The following is a 16,447-nucleotide window of genomic DNA, read 5'->3' on the forward strand; positions in this document are numbered from 1 at the left end:
CACACACACACACACACAGTCTGCACACACACACACACACACACACAGTCTGCACACACACACACACACACACAGTCTGCACACACACACACACACACACAGTCTGCACACACACACACACACACACAGTCTGCACACACACACACACACACACACAGTCTGCACACACACACACACACACACACACACACACAGTCTGCACACACACACACACACACACACACACACACACACACAGTCTGCACACACACACACACACACACAGTCTGCACACACACACACACACACACACAGTCTGCACACACACACACACACACACACACACACACACAGTCTGCACACACACACACACACACACACACAGTCTGCACACACACACACACACACAGTCTGCACACACACACACACACACACACACACACAGTCTGCACACACACACACACACACACACACAGTCTGCACACACACACACACACACAGTCTGCACACACACACACACACACACACACACACAGTCTGCACACACACACACACACACACACACACACACACAGTCTGCACACACACACACACACACACACACACACACACACACAGTCTGCACACGCGCACACTCACACACAGTCTACACACACACACTGTCTGCGCGCACACGCACACACATAGTGTCTGCACGCACGCGCACACAGTGTCTGCACGTGCGCACACACACACACACACACACACACACACACACAGTGTCTGCATGCGCACACACACACACAGTCTGCATGCGCGCACACACACACACACACACACACACACACACTGTCTGCACGCGCGCGCACACACACACACACACACACACACAGTCTGCACACACACACACACACACACACAGTCTGCACACACACACACACACACACAGTCTGCACACACACACACACACACACAGTCTGCACACACACACACACACACACACACAGTCTGCACACACACACACACACACACACACACACACAGTCTGCACACACACACACACACACACACACACACACACAGTCTGCACACACACACACACACACACACACACACACAGTCTGCACACACACACACACACACACACACACACACACACACAGTCTGCACACGCGCACACTCACACACAGTCTACACACACACACTGTCTGCGCGCACACGCACACACATAGTGTCTGCACGCACGCGCACACAGTGTCTGCACGTGCGCACACACACACACACACACACACACACACAGTGTCTGCATGCGCACACACACACAGTGTCTGCATGCGCGCACACACACACAGTGTCTGCATGCGCGCACACACACACAGTGTCTGCATGCGCACACACACACACAGTCTGCATGCGCGCACACACACACACACACACACACACACACTGTCTGCACGCGCGCGCACACACACACACACACACACACACAGTGTCTGCGCGCGCACACACATACACACACACACTATATATACACACAGATACACACTATATTGTGTGTATGTAGTACATATATTGTAGATATGGTGCGTACATCATCTATATATATACACACAGATACACACTATATATATAGTGTGTGTGTGTATGTGCGGTGCGTGTGCATGCCGTGTGCGGTGCGTGTGCATGCCGTGTGCGGTGCGTGTGCATGCCGTGTGCGGTGCGTGTGCATGCCGTGTGCGGTGCGTGTGCATGCCGTGTGCGTGATGCGTGTGTATGCCTTGTGTGTGTATATATGTATACATAGGAACAAGAGTAGGCCATTTCACCCCTCAAGCCTGTTCCGCCATTCAGTGAGTTCATGGCTGATCTGTGACCTAACTCCATATACCCGCCTTAGCCCCACATCCCTTAGATTTTTGTTAACCAAAGGTATTATCAATCTCAGATTTAAAATTAACTATTGAGCTCGCATCAACTGCTGTTTGTGGAAGATAGTTCCAAATTTCTACCACCCTTTGCGTGTAGAAGTGTTTCCTAACTTCACTCCTGAAAATCCTGGCTCTAATTTTTAGGCTACGTCCCCTAGTCCTCGACTCCCCAACCAGTGGTAATAGCTCTCTCTTTGTGTGTGTGTGTGTGTGTGTGTGTGTGTTTGTGTGTATGGATACACAGCACTCGTACATACAAACACATTTTTTTATCCATTCTGGGGATATGGACATCACTAGCAAGGCCAGCATTTATTGCTCATCCCTAATTTCCCATGAGAAGGTGGTGGTGAGCCGCCTTCTTGAACCACTGCAGTCCATGTGATGTCGGGAGTTCCAGGATTTTAACCCAGTGACTATGAAGGAACGGCGATATATTTCCAAGTCGGGATGGTGTGTGACTTGGAGGGGAACGTGCAGGTGGTGTTGATCCCATGCACCTGCTGCCCTTGTCCTTCCAGGTGGTAGAGGTCACAGGATTGGGAGGTGCTGTTGAAGAAGCCTTGGAGAGTTGCAGCAGTGCATCCTGTAAATGGTACACACTACAGCCATGGTGGACTGGCGGTGGAGGGAGTGAATGTTTAAGGTGGTGGATGGGCTGCCGTTCCGAGTGGTCTATTTTGTCCTGGATGGTTTTGTGCTTCGTGAGTGTTGTTGGAGCTGGACTCATCCTGGCAAGTGAAGAGTATTCCATCACACTCCTGTCTTGTGCCTTATAGGTGGTGGAGAGGCTTTGGGGAATCAGGAGGTGAATCACTCGCCTCAGACTACCCAGTCTCTAACTTGCTTTCGTAGTCATGGCATTTATGTGGCTGGTCCAGTTGAGTTTCTGGTCAATGGTGACCCCCAGGATGTTGATGGTGGGAGATTCGGCAATAGTAATGCCATTGAATGTCATGGGGAGCTGGTCAGACATTCTTGCAGATGGTCATTGCCTGGCACTTGCCACATCAACCCAAGCCTGGATGAGGAATTGGGAATGGAGTGAACACAGTGCAATCATCAGTGAACAGCACCACTTCTGACCTTATGATGGAAGGAAGGTCATTGATGAAGCAGCTGACAATGGTTGGGCCTAGGACACTGCCCTGAGGGACTCCTGCAGCAACGTCCTGGGACTGAGATGATTGGCCTCCCAACAACCACTACCATCTTCCTTTGTGCCGGGTATGATTTCAGCCACTGGAGAGTTTTGCTCCTGATCCCCATTGACTTCAGCTTTACTTGGGCTCCTTGTTGCCACACTCGGTCAAATGCTGCCTTGATGTCAAGGGCAGTCGCTCTCACCTCACCTCTGGAATTCAGCTCTTTTGTCCATGTTTGTCATGGGGTCCGGAGCCGAGTGGTCCCAGTGGAATCCAAACTGAGCATCGGTGAGCAGGTTATTGGTGAGTAAGTGCCGCTTGATAGCACTGTCCACGACACCTTCCATCATTTTGCTGCTGATTGGGTGTAGGCTAATACGATGGTAATTGGCCGGGATGGATTTGTCCTGCATTTTGTGGACAGGACATACCTGGGCAATTTTTCAAGGTACATGAATTAGATGTTCAATTAAGCTGCCTTCCACGATATGACTGATGGTGTGTTCCTTTCTTTAGAAAGAGTTTGGCAGCTATTGATCCCGAGCACTAAAGAGGACGAGCCAGAAAAGATGTTGGCCTGAGTCAGTCATTGAACAATTCTTTTTATTATTTGTTCTTGGGGATGTGGGCGTTGCTGGCAAGGCCAGCATTTATTGCCCATCCCTAATTGCCCTTGAGAAGGTGGTGGTGAGCTGCCTTCTTGAACTGCTGCAGTCTGTGTGGTGAAGGTTCTCCCACAGTGCTGTTAGGAAGGGAGTTCCAGGATTTTGACCCAACGACGATGAAAGAGCGGCGATATATTTCCAAGTCGGGATGGTGTGTGACTTGGAGGGGAACATGCAGGTGGTGGTGTTCCCATGTGCCTGCTGCTCTTGTCCTTCTAGGTGGTAGAGGTCGCGGGTTTGGGAGGTGCTGTTGAAGAAGCCTTGGAGAGTTGCTGCAGTGCATCCTGTGGATGGTACACACTGTAGCCACGGTAAGCCACTGGTGAAGGGAGTGAATTTTTAGGGTGTTGGATGGGGCGCCAATCAAGCGGGCTACTTTGTCCTGGATGGTGTCGAGCTTCTTGAGTGTTATTGGAGCTGTACTCATCCAGGCAAGTGGAGAGTATTCCATCACACTCCTGACTTGTGCCTTGTAAATGGTGGAAAGGCTATGGGGAGTCAGGAGGTGAGTCACTCACCGCTGAATACCCAGCCTCTCTCCTGCTCTTGTAGCCACAGTATTTATGTGGCTGGTCCAATTAAGTTTCTGGTCAATGGTAACCCCCAGGATGTTGATGGTGGGGGATTCAGCGATGGTAATGCCGTTGAATGTCAAGGGGAGGTGGTTAGACTTGTTGGTGATGGTCATTGCCTGGCACTTGTCTGGCACAAATGTTATTTGCCACTTATCAGCCCAAGCCTGGATGTTGTCCAGTTCTTGCTGCATGCAGGCATGGACTTCTTCATTATCTGAGGGGTTGCGAATGGAACTGAACACTGTTCAATCATCAGCGAACATCCCCATTTCTGACCTTAAGATGGAGGGAATGTCATTGATGAAGCAGCTGAAGATGGTTGGACCTGGATCAGTGCCCTGAAGAACTGCTGCAGCAATGTCCTGGGATTGAGATGATTGGCCTCCAACAATCACTACCATTTTCCTTTGTGCTCGGTATGACTCCAGCCACTGAAGAGTTTTCCCCCTGATTCCCATTGACTTCAATTTTACTAGGGCTCCTTGGTGCCTCACTCGGTCAAATGCTGCCTTGATATCAAGAGCAGTCACTCTCACCTCACCTCTGGAATTCAGCTCTTTTGTCCATGTTTGGACCAAGGCTGTAATGAGGCCTGGCGGAACCCAAACTGAGCATCGGTGAGCAGGTTATTGGTGAGTAAGTGCCGCTTGATAGCACTGTCGACGACACTTTCCATCACTTTGCTGATGATTGAGAGTAGACTGATGGGGCAGTAATTGGCCGGATTGGATTTGTCCTGCTTTTTGTGGACAGGACATACCTGGGCAATTTTCCACATTGTCGGGTAGATGCCAGTGTTGTAGCTGTACTGGAACAGCTTGGCTAAGAGCGCAGCTAGTTCTGGAGCACAAGTCTTCAGCACTACAGCTCGGATGTTGTCAGGGCCCATAGCCTTTGCTGTATCCAGTGCACTCAGCCGTTTCTTGATATCACGTGGAGTGAATCGAATTGGTTGAAGACTGGCTTCTGTGATGGTGGGGATAACGGGAGGAGGCCAAGATGGATCATCCACTCGGCACTTCTGGCTGAAGATGGTTGCAAATGCTTCAACCTTGTCTTTTGCACTCATCATTGAGGATGGGGATGTTCATGGAGCCTCCTCCTCCCGTTAGTTGTTTAATTGTCCACCACCATTCACGACTGGATGTTGCAGGACTGCAGAGCTTTGATCTGATCCGTTGGTTGTGGAATCGCTTAGCTCTGTCTATAGCATGTTGCTTCCGCCGTTCAGCATGCATGTAGTCCTGTGTTGTAGCTTCACCAGGTTGGCACCTCATTTTTAGGTGCGCTTGGTGCTACTCCTGGTATGCTCTTCTACACTCCTCATTGAACCAGGATTGACCCCCTGGCTTGTTAGTAATGGTAGAGTGAGGAATGTGCCGGGCCATGAGGTTACAGATTGTGCTGGAATACAATTCTGCTGCTGCTGATGGCCCACAGCGCCTCATGGATGCCCAGTTTTGAGCTGCTAGATCTGTTCTGAATCTATCCCATTTAGCACGGTGGTAGTGCCACACAACACGTTGGATGGTGTCCTCAGTGCAAAGACGGGACTTCGTCTCCACGAGGACTGTGTGGTGATCACTCCTACCAATGCTGTCATGGACAGATGCATTTGCGACAGGTAGATTGGTGAGGACAAGGTCAAGTAGGTTTTTCCCTCGTGTTGGTTCGCTCACCACCTGCCGCAGGCCCAGTCTGGCAGCTATGTCCTTCAGGTCTCGGCCAGCTCGGTCAGTAGTGGTGCTATCGAGCCACTCTTGGTGATGGACATTGAAGTCTCCCACCCAGAGTACATTCTGTGCCCTTGCTACCCTCTGCTTCCTCCAAGTGGTGCTCAACATGGAGGAGGACTGATTCATCAGCTGAGGGAGGGCGGTAGGTGGTAACCAGCAGGAATCAGCATGTTTGACCTGATGCCATGAGATTTCATGGGGTCTGGAGTCAATGTTGAGGACTCCCAGGGCCACTCCCTGCTGACTGTGTACCACTGCACTGCCACCTCTGGTGGGTCTGTCCTGCCGGTGGGACAGGGCGTACCCAGGGATGGTGATGGAAGAGTCTGGGACGTTGGATGAAAGGTATGATTCTGTGAGTATGGCTATGTCAGGCTGTTGCTTGACTAGTCTGTGGGACAGCTCTCCCAATTTTGGCACAAGTCCTCAGATATTAGTGAGGAGGACTATGGACTTGATTTGCCTTTGTCGCGTCCGCTGCCTAATGGCCCATCCAGTTTTTTTATTCTTGTGACATTCTGTAGCGAGATTTACAACTGAGTGGCTTGCTAGGCCATTTCAGAGGGCGATTAAGAATCAACCACATCGCTATGGGTCTGGAGTCACATATAGGCCAGACCGGGTAAGGACGGCAGGTTTCCTTCCCTAAAGGACATTAGTGAACCCGATGGGTTTTTACGACTATCTGGTAGTTTCATGGCCACCATTACTGATACTAGGTTTTTTAATTCCAGATTTTTATTTAATTGAATTTAAATTCCCCAGCTGCCGTGGCAGGATTTGAACTCATGACTCTGGATTACTAGTCCAGTAACATAACCACTATGGTACCGTACCCAAATCTTGGTAATGCTGAACTGAGACTCCTGTGCTTATTATCATGAAGTAGGGAAAATAATTGATTTCTATTCAACTGTTCTATGTCTGTGAGGAGCTGGCTTTTATTCCTGTTGCAACTCAAAGCAAGATTAAACAAACCCACCAGCACTGTCTAAACTTAAAATAAAAACTTATTTAGTTCAAATACTAGTCAAGAACAACATTTATTTCTAGTTTGTTGTAGCACTCCCACTTACAGTGTATTCATTTGCATTTAAATAGCGCCTAGCTTGTTTTCTCCTTCAATTTTAATAACTTATTTCTTTCCGTTTTGTTTTGTTTATTTCTGTAGCATTCCTTTAAGAATTATGTGCCCTGGGGAGCCATATGGAAATCTTTACCACTCTGGGCTATAATCGTTCCTCATTTTTGCTACAACTGGACTTTTTACACACTATTAACGCTACTGCCAACATACATGGAAGAAATTCTGCAATTTGACATTAGAGAGGTAAGTCTGAAAAGGCTATTATAGCTCAAATGCATTGTGTGCATAGTGTTTTTGCTAAATTTGAAGAAAACAATGAAAAAAGCTGTAGTGCAACTAAATCTTCTACACCTGTCAATCCACGCTAACAAAAGTTATGCTGTGCTTTGAAAAAATTACAATATATGGCAGATAGTGGTATTGTTAGAATGATTTCTACACAATGCTATCACTAAAGCTATGATCCATCACCACTTATTTCACTGTCAGTGTTTATCTATTTGACTAAGATCATTCTAATACCAACTTAGCCTGAAATTCTAAGCTTTCAGTTTGTTGATCCCTGCCATAATTTTGGGAGTTTTGCACCAGGTATTCTCTCAGGTTCAGTGTCATCAGTCACTCCTGTAAGCAGACCTTACAGTCCAGAGTGCACCTTTTACTGTCCAGTAAATAGTTAAACAATAGCACGACTCGATGATCGTAAGAGACTCCTTGCTCCGTGTACCAGCTACTGCAATATAACGCATGCTGCCATGTGAAGTGTGTTCTCTTTACAGAAGGCGGACTGAAGTAGCAATTTACTGAAACAAGGCACAGCTTCAAACCAACAACTGGTTTACGTTACATAAAGTACACAAATGGACAGTATATTCGGTGCGAACCATCAGTACTCGGATGTGAAAAAAAAAATCTAACTACTAACTAGCTATTCAAAGCTGACTGGTTCAGACCTTTTTAAAATGCAGGCAACTTTCTGCTGCTGCTTGCTAGAACACAGCTCACTCTCCATGTCTCAGAGAGAGAGACTTCTCTGTCCACTGCCTTGAATCTCTGGGATAGGAGTCTTGGTCTGCCAAGCTGTCAATCACAGGTACAATTCTGAAGTGAAAGATTTACATTTTGATGTGTAAACAGAAGGTTCCAAAATACCTGCCTTAGCTAATCCTTCAGTTGTGTGAATGGAATGGAATAACATATAGCCATCTACAATGTCGTGAAATGTTTGAGATTGTACATAACGACCCTACGTTTGTGTACTGATTAACATTCCAAATCATTATTGTTGAGGTGAGCTCCAAACTGCTGGCCTCATGTTGAGAAAAATGCTGTGTACAGCCTTTTGGAGTTCTCTCATTTTAAGGTGAATTTAACATTACAGATATATTATATTTTTTTTAAAAACCCAGCTCGGGCAACAGAGGTGAGATAATTGCTACAATCCCAGATTTGGATATCCAAAAACTGATACATTACGTGTTCAATAATCCAGTTACTAAAATGATTGTGAAGGAAGAATGCTGTTATCATGCAGTCAAGTATTGTGTTGCAAGAGAATCAGCAATCACTCGGAGAAAAGGAATGATCATTGATCAGTTAAGAGTAGGGAAAATCAAATACTGGGGAGCACCTGGAGTACAGAACAGATAAATGGGGAGGCCAGTTCGAGAGAAGTGTATCGTTTTAGTCACCTTACCTCGGGAAGAATATTGATACATTAGGAAGGGTTCATATGATTCCTGACATCAGGACTAGGTATATTTTTTGTTCTTGGGATGTGGGCAGTGCTGGAAAAGCAGCATTTATTGTCCACCACTAGTTGCCCTGAGGCTAGTTAAGAGTCACCACATAATATGGGACTGGAGTTACTGGTAGGCCAGACCACATAGGTTCAATTCCCTAAAGGACATTAGTGAACCAATTGGGTTTTTGCAACAATCCAGTAGCCCACAAATTACCAGAATCATTGAATTCAGCTTCACAATTTGCCATGGTGAGATTTGAACTTGTGACTTTTGGTTGCTAAACCAGTATCCAAACCACCACACTACTCTACCCCCAGGTGAAGAAGAAAGGTTCAAGCTACTAAACACAGAGGGAAAAATATACAAAGGGGCTATACGACACAGGTCTTTTAAATGATGAAAGATGCAAATTAAGTTGAAGTAAGCAAGCTGTTTAACTTAAATAATGAGAACAAGACCAGAGAGCAAAAGTATAACATTGATATCTCGAGAATATCAGAGAATAGAAAGCCATTTATTTCCCACAGCTTAATAGATGTATGGAACATACGCCCAGAGGAGGTTTTTGATTTGGGGTCAATTGATGCTTTTAAAAGGGAGCTGGATTGATATATGTTGAGAAGGAGGATTGAGATTTATAGAGATATTAATAATTCTAGATTTTATTTCGAGGTCAGATGGGGAAAGAAACTTTGTGTTCTTTAATGTAGCGGATCAACAATTGGTGTGAAGGAAGCTTCATGACAGAATAATCATACACTTTAGATGGAGCAGGAATGGACCTAAAGGTCTTGCTGTGGACCTCCTTATTCTTAATTCGAGAATCCTCACCCTATGACCCTACTCTGCATGTTCGGGAAGCCAGTCCACAAATATATCTAGGAATTGAAACCAATGCTGCTAGTACATCAGGACTGTTTCTTCTCCTTATTCTCTTTGATCCTATTCCCCTCCTCATTGTAATGATGTTTTTAAAAAGAACTTTGCTCAATCTGCCATTTTGTTCTCTACAGTTGTGAAGGAGGCAGGACCTAACATAATGCCATCTGAGTAGATCCTCCAGTTGTTAATTTCTCCCTCTGGCACTGAAATTGGTGGAAAAAAACCTTGTATTACAAACTATGCTCATACTGCTCAATGTTGCCATGATGTGGAGATGCCGGTGATGGACTGGGGTGGACAAATGTAAGGACTTGCACAACACCAGGTTATCGTCCAACAGTTTTATTTTAAATCACAAGCTTTCAGAGCTTACCTCCTTCGTCAGGTGAGTGAAGGGATTCTAAAAACGCATAGCATATATAGTCAGAGAACAATGCCTGGTGATTACAGATAATCTTTCCAACTGCCCCCTATAACACCTCGCCTGGGAGACGATCACAGCAATCAAAGGTGTCGTTGGTGTTCAGACAGGTTAGCCACGGAAAACATTACATCCCAGTATACTGAATACACAATGGGTCAGATTACAAAGACAGAGAGAGAAAGAGACCCGAAAGACAGAGAGAGAGAATGTCCAGTTGCATTAAAAACACTTAACTTTTTTTTGCTGGTGGGGTTACATGTAGCGTGACATGAACCCAAGATCCCGGTTGAGGCCGTCCTCATGGATGCGGAACTTGGCTATCAATTTCTGCTCGATGATTTTGCGTTGTCGTGTGTCTCGAAGGCCGCCTTGGAGAACGCTTACCCGAAGATCGTAGGCTGAATGTCCTTGACTGCTGAAGTGTTCCCCGACTGGGAGGGAACCCTCCTGTCTGGCGATTGTTGTGCGGTGTCCGTTCATCCGTTGTCGTAGTGTCTGCATGGTCTCGCCGATGTACCATGCTCCGGAGGGCATCCTTTCCTGCAATGTCTGAGGTAGACAACGTTGGCCGAGTCGCAGGAGTATGAACCATGTACCTGGTGGGTGGTGTCCTCTCGTGTGATGGTGGTATCTGTGTTGATGATCTGGCATGTCTTGCAGAGGTTGCCGTGGCAGGGTTGTGTGGTGTCGTGGACGCTGTTCTCCTGAAAGCTGGGTAATTTTCTGCGAACGATGGTCTGTTTGAGGTTAGGTGGCTGTTTGAAGGCGAGTAGTGGAGGCGCGGGGATGGGCTTAGCGAGGTGTTCGTCGTCATCGATGACATGTTGAAGGCTGCGAAGAACATGGCGTAGTTTCTCCGCTCCGGGGAAGTACTGGACGACGAAGGGTACTCTGTTGGTTGTGTCCCGTGTTTGTCTTCTGAGGAGGTCTATGCGATTTTTTGCTGTGGCCCGTCGGAACTGTCGATCAATGAGTCGAGCGTCATATCCCGTTCCTACGAGGGCGTCTTTCAACGTCTGTAGGTGTCCATCGCGTTCCTCCTCATCTGAGCAGATCCTGTGTATTCGCAGGGCCTGTCCATAGGGGATGGCCTCTTTGACGTGGTTAGGGTGTAAGCTGGAAAAGTGGAGCATCGTGAGGTTGTCTGTGGGCTTGCGGTAGGGTGTGGTGCTGAGGTGCCCGTCTTTGATGGAGATTCGTGTGTCCAAGAAAGAAACCGATTCTGAGGAGTAATCCATGGTGAGTTTGATGGTGGGATGGAACTTGTTGATGTTATCGTGTAGTCTCTTCAGTGATTCTTCACCGTGAGTCCATAGGAAGAAAATGTCGTCGATGTATCTGGTGTATAGCGTTGGTTGGAGGTCCTGTGCAGTGAAGAAGACACTTCAAATTGGACTCCTCCGGAGGGTCGCTGCCCTAAACTCAACATGTATACTCAAGCTGTCAGGAGATGCGTCAACGCCAGATTCATCAGCCGCACTCAAGACAGTCCAGAATGTCACCCGAGCACAACGCAACGCCATCGACGCTCTCAAGACCAACCGCAACATCGTCATCAAACCAGCGGACAAAGGAGGAGCCGTCGTCATACAGAACAGAATGGACTATTGCAAAGAAGCATACCGACAACTGGACAACCAGGAACACTACAGACGGTTACCCGCAGATTCGACCAAAGAACACACCCACCAGCTCAACAAACTGATCAAGACCTTTGATCCAGACCTTCAAAGCGTCCTACACGCTCTCATCCCACGTACTCCCCGCGTGGGAGACTTCTACTGCCTCCCAAAGATACACAAAGCCAACACACCTGGACGTCCTATCGTATCAGGCAACGGAACCCTGTGTGAGAACCTCTCTGGATACGTCGAGGGCATCCTGAAACCCATCGTACAGGGAACCCCCGGCTTCTGTCGCGACACTACAGACTTCCTACAAAAACTCAGCACCCACGGACCAGTTGAATCAGGAACACTTCTCACCACGATGGACGTCTCGGCACTCTACACCAGTATCCCCCACGATGACTGCATCGCTGCAACAGCCTCAGTACTCAACACCAACAACAGCCAATCTCCAGACGCCATCCTACAACTCATCCGCTTCATCCTGGATCACAATGTCTTCACCTTCGACAACCTGTTCTTTACCCAAACACACGGAACAGCCATGGGGACCAAATTCGCACCCCAATACGCCAACATTTTCATGCACAAGTTCGAGCACGACTTCTTCACTGCACAGGACCTCCAACCAACGCTATACACCAGATACATCGACGACATTTTCTTCCTATGGACCCACGGTGAAGAATCACTGAAGAGACTACACGATAACATCAACAAGTTCCATCCCACCATCAAACTCACCATGGACTACTCCTCAGAATCGGTTTCTTTCTTGGACACACGAATCTCCATCAAAGACGGGCACCTCAGCACCTCACTCTATCGCAAGCCCACGGACAACCTCACGATGCTCCACTTTTCCAGCTTCCACCCTAACCACGTCAAAGAGGCCATCCCCTATGGACAGGATCTGCTCAGACGAGGAGGAACGCGATGGACACCTACAGACACTGAAAGACGCCCTCGTAAGAACGGGATATGACGCTCGACTCGTCGATCGACAGTTCCGACGGGCCACAGCGAAAAATCGCATAGACCTCCTCAGAAGACAAACACGGGACACGACCAACAGAGTACCCTTCGTCGTCCAGTACTTCCCCGGAGCGGAGAAACTACGCCATGTTCTTCGCAGCCTTCAACACCTCATCGATGATGACGAACACCTTGCTAAGGCCATCCCCACGCCTCCACTACTCGCCTTCAAACAGACCATCGTTCGCAGCAAATTACCCAGCTTTCAGGAGAACAGCGTCCACGACACCACACAACCCTGCCACGGCAAACTCTGCAAGACATGCCAGATCATCGACACAGATACCACCATCACACAAGAGGGCACCACCCACCAGGTACATGGTTCGTACTCCTGTGACTCGGCCAACGTTGTCTACCTCATACGTTGCAGGAAAGGATGCCCTGGAGCATGGTACATCGGTGAGACCATGCAGACACTGCGACAACGGATGAACGGACACCGCACAACAATCGCCAGACAGGAGGGTTCCCTCCCAGTCAGGGAACACTTCAGCAGTCAAGGACATTCAGCCTATGATCTTCGGGTAAGCGTTCTCCAAGGCGGCCTTCGAGACACACGACAACGCAAAATCGTCGAGCAGAAATTGATAGCCAAGTCCGCATCCATGAGGACGGCCTCAACCGAGATCTTGGGTTCATGTCACGCTACATGTAACCCCATCAGCGAAAAAAAGTTATCTGTTTTTAATACAATGGGACATTCTCTCTCTCTCTACCTTTCGGGTCTCTTTCTCTCTCTGTCTTTGTAATCTGACCCATTGTGTATTCAGTATACTGGGATGTAATGTTTTCCGTAGCTAACCTGTCTGAACACCAACGACACCTTTGATTGCTGTGATCGTCTCCCAGGCGAGGTGTTATAGGGGGCAGTTGGAAAGATTATCTGTAATCACCAGGCATTGTTCTCTGACTATATATGCTATGCGTTTTTAGAATCCCTTCACTCACCTGACGAAGGAGGTAAGCTTGTGATTTAAAATAAAACTGTTAGACTATAACCTGGTGTTGTGCAAGTCCCTACATTTGGTCAATGTTGGAATTGCCTATATTTAGTTTATAGGTGAGTTTAATGCACTGAGTATTTTATTCCGCAAAATCAGATTTTACTTCCCATTTTACTTTGAATGCTGGCTACTAGAGTATGTTAAGCTCCCTTACATATATCAATATAATGTTGAAAACATCTGTTACAGTCCAGACAACTTGCTCCAAAAAGTCAACAATAGATAAAAAGAGAAAGGCATGCTGGAGCTTCTTCCCTGATCTGCAGTCTGACATTTACAAGCACCTGGAAATCTACAAACTTCCCTCATCTCACAGCAATTAAATTCTGACCTTAAGACCCATGTAGAGCACATTCCCAAAGAGAGTATAAAATAGTGGCCTTAAAAGGTTAGCTCCGATTAACAGCTACATATAGTAACTGCTGAAGAACCCCAAACTACCTGTAAGCAATGCCACAGCTAGTAAGTATGATTTTTTTTCCTCCCCAAATTAGCCCCTCACTTCTCTCCTGAAAGCTTACCCACTTTGGGGTACAGTTCTCCCAGTACCAACAGCATTCTGGTACCTCACTCAAATGGTAATTCTTCGTGTGTGAATATACAGTGAGTGTTGGTAGGAATGTGGGATTCTCATGACCGAGTCTGAATTTTTTTCCATCCATCATCCACACAACATCCATTCACTCACCTTCCTCCGCACGCAAGCTCTCGCACACACACACATTTTCCAGCAGAGGTTACTGCATAATAATCGTGAACAGGAACTTTACCAAATTAGTTGATTTCAGTTGAGGCAGATCGGGAACTAAGCCTTGAGCCACCTTTGGCCTGTATATTTCAGTACTATACCAAGCAGTGTCCCTACCTACTAGGGCAGTTTCCTTGTACGCCAAGCAGTGACCCCACTCACTAGGGCAGTTTCCTTGTACGCCAAGCGGTGACCCCATTCACTAGGGCAGTTTCCTTGTACGCCAAGCGGTGACCCCACTCACTAGGGCAGTTTCCTTGTACGCCAAGCGGTGACCCCACTCACTAGGGCAGTTTCCTTGTACGCCAAGTGATAACCTCATTCACTAGAGCAGTTTCCTTGTATGCCAAGCGGTGAACCTACTCACAAGGGCAGTTTCCTTGTATACCAAACGGTGACCCTACTCACTAGGGCAGTTGCCTTGTTACACCAAGCGGTGACCCTACTCACTAGAGCAGTTTCCTTGTACACCAAACGGTGACTCTACTCACTAGAGCAGTTTCCTTGTACAATGAGCAGGGTCCCTACCCACGAGGGGAGTTTCCTCATACAACAAGCAGTACATGTACAGTAACTTGATTAAAATGCTCAATTTCCCCCACACAATTCTTAATCTAACTCTGTTACAGAGCAGTTGTTGGCAGTGGTGGCAATAAAGATTCTGTCTGCCTTCTCAATGGGGAAATGGAACAACACTTTAAATCGTACTAATTATTAATTGTATCCATGTGATTTGTATCAATTGGGGACTCTCGTATCCATTTATAAGAGGGAGCTTATCTAAGGGGTGCACGATGTGTAAGGGGGATCTCTGAGAATAAAGGCTTGGAATCAACTGAAGACCAGGCTCTAGTATTCTACCCTTCACCACCTGGCTATCTGACTTTTTGCACTAATATCACTTTAAGTTATGAGCACAAGTCATGTAATCATGCGACTAGTAAAATTACTCCAAATTGACCACCAACATGGCCCCATTTGAATGCCTTAAATATCAATGGTTGTGTGTGCCATCATTTTCCTTGTGCATGAGCTATGCATCTGTTTATCAATATTGTGAATATGAAAGTTTCGAGTCTGCTACATTTAAGATGCCATGTTGTAAACTTCTATGATTCTATGTCACGCTTTGTTACAGATGCAAAACAGTTTTAAGTATTAAAAAATAAGTAATTTCCCATGACAATCAATTTATAGAAACATTATCCCTAGTTGACCTCAATGTACCTCAGAAACTGTCTCTATAATTGACCTCAGGATGTACTTATTTCTAACAATTAAGCCTTGTAGTCTAAAAGGGAGATACAAAGCTAAACTTTAACAGTGGGATAAGTTATAGAACCATAGAATCTTACAGCACTGAAGGAGGCCATTTGGCCCATTGTACCTGTGCAAGGTGTTTGAAAGAGCTATCCGATTAGTCCACTCCCCTGCTCTTTCCCCATACCCCTGCAAATATTTCAAGTATTTATCTAATTCCTTTTTGAAAGTTACTATTGAATCTGCTTCCACCACCCCTTCAGGCAGTACATTCCAGATCATCATAACTTGCTGCGTAAAAAAATTTCTCCTCATCTCGCCTCTGGTTCTTTTGCTAATTACCTTAAATCTGTGTTCTCTGGTTACTGACCCTTCCGCCAGTGGAAACAGTTTCTCCTTATTTACTCTATCAAAACCCTTTATGATTTTGAACACCTCTTTAAATCTCCCTTTAACCTTCTCTGCTCTAATGAGAACAATCCCAGCTTCTCCAGTTTCTGCACAAAACTGAAGTCCCTCATCCCTGGTACCATTCCAGTAAATCTCCTCTGCACCCTCTCCAAGGCCTTGACTGCCTTCCTAAAGTGTGGTGTCCATAATTGGACATAATACTCCAGCTGGGCC

At 46.8% G+C, this 16,447-nt stretch overlaps 1 protein-coding gene across 3 annotated transcripts in view; it reads left to right on the forward strand.

Annotated features, from left to right (window-relative positions):
- The window catches only part of slc17a5 (solute carrier family 17 member 5), a 70,207-nt gene that overhangs the window by 32,931 nt on the left and 20,829 nt on the right, over nt 1-16,447 (forward strand). For all 3 annotated transcript variants that reach the window (XR_010962876.1, XM_067984162.1, XM_067984163.1), the window contains one exon: nt 7,179-7,337. Coding sequence is in view for 2 of the 3 variants with exons in the window: in XM_067984162.1 (XP_067840263.1) it covers nt 7,179-7,337 (159 nt within the window). In the remaining variant the exon portion in view is untranslated. The remainder of the gene's footprint in view (nt 1-7,178; nt 7,338-16,447) is intronic.

Source organism: Heptranchias perlo, chromosome 5, assembly GCF_035084215.1.
Source record: "Heptranchias perlo isolate sHepPer1 chromosome 5, sHepPer1.hap1, whole genome shotgun sequence".
Classification (NCBI taxonomy): Eukaryota; Metazoa; Chordata; class Chondrichthyes; order Hexanchiformes; family Hexanchidae; genus Heptranchias; species Heptranchias perlo.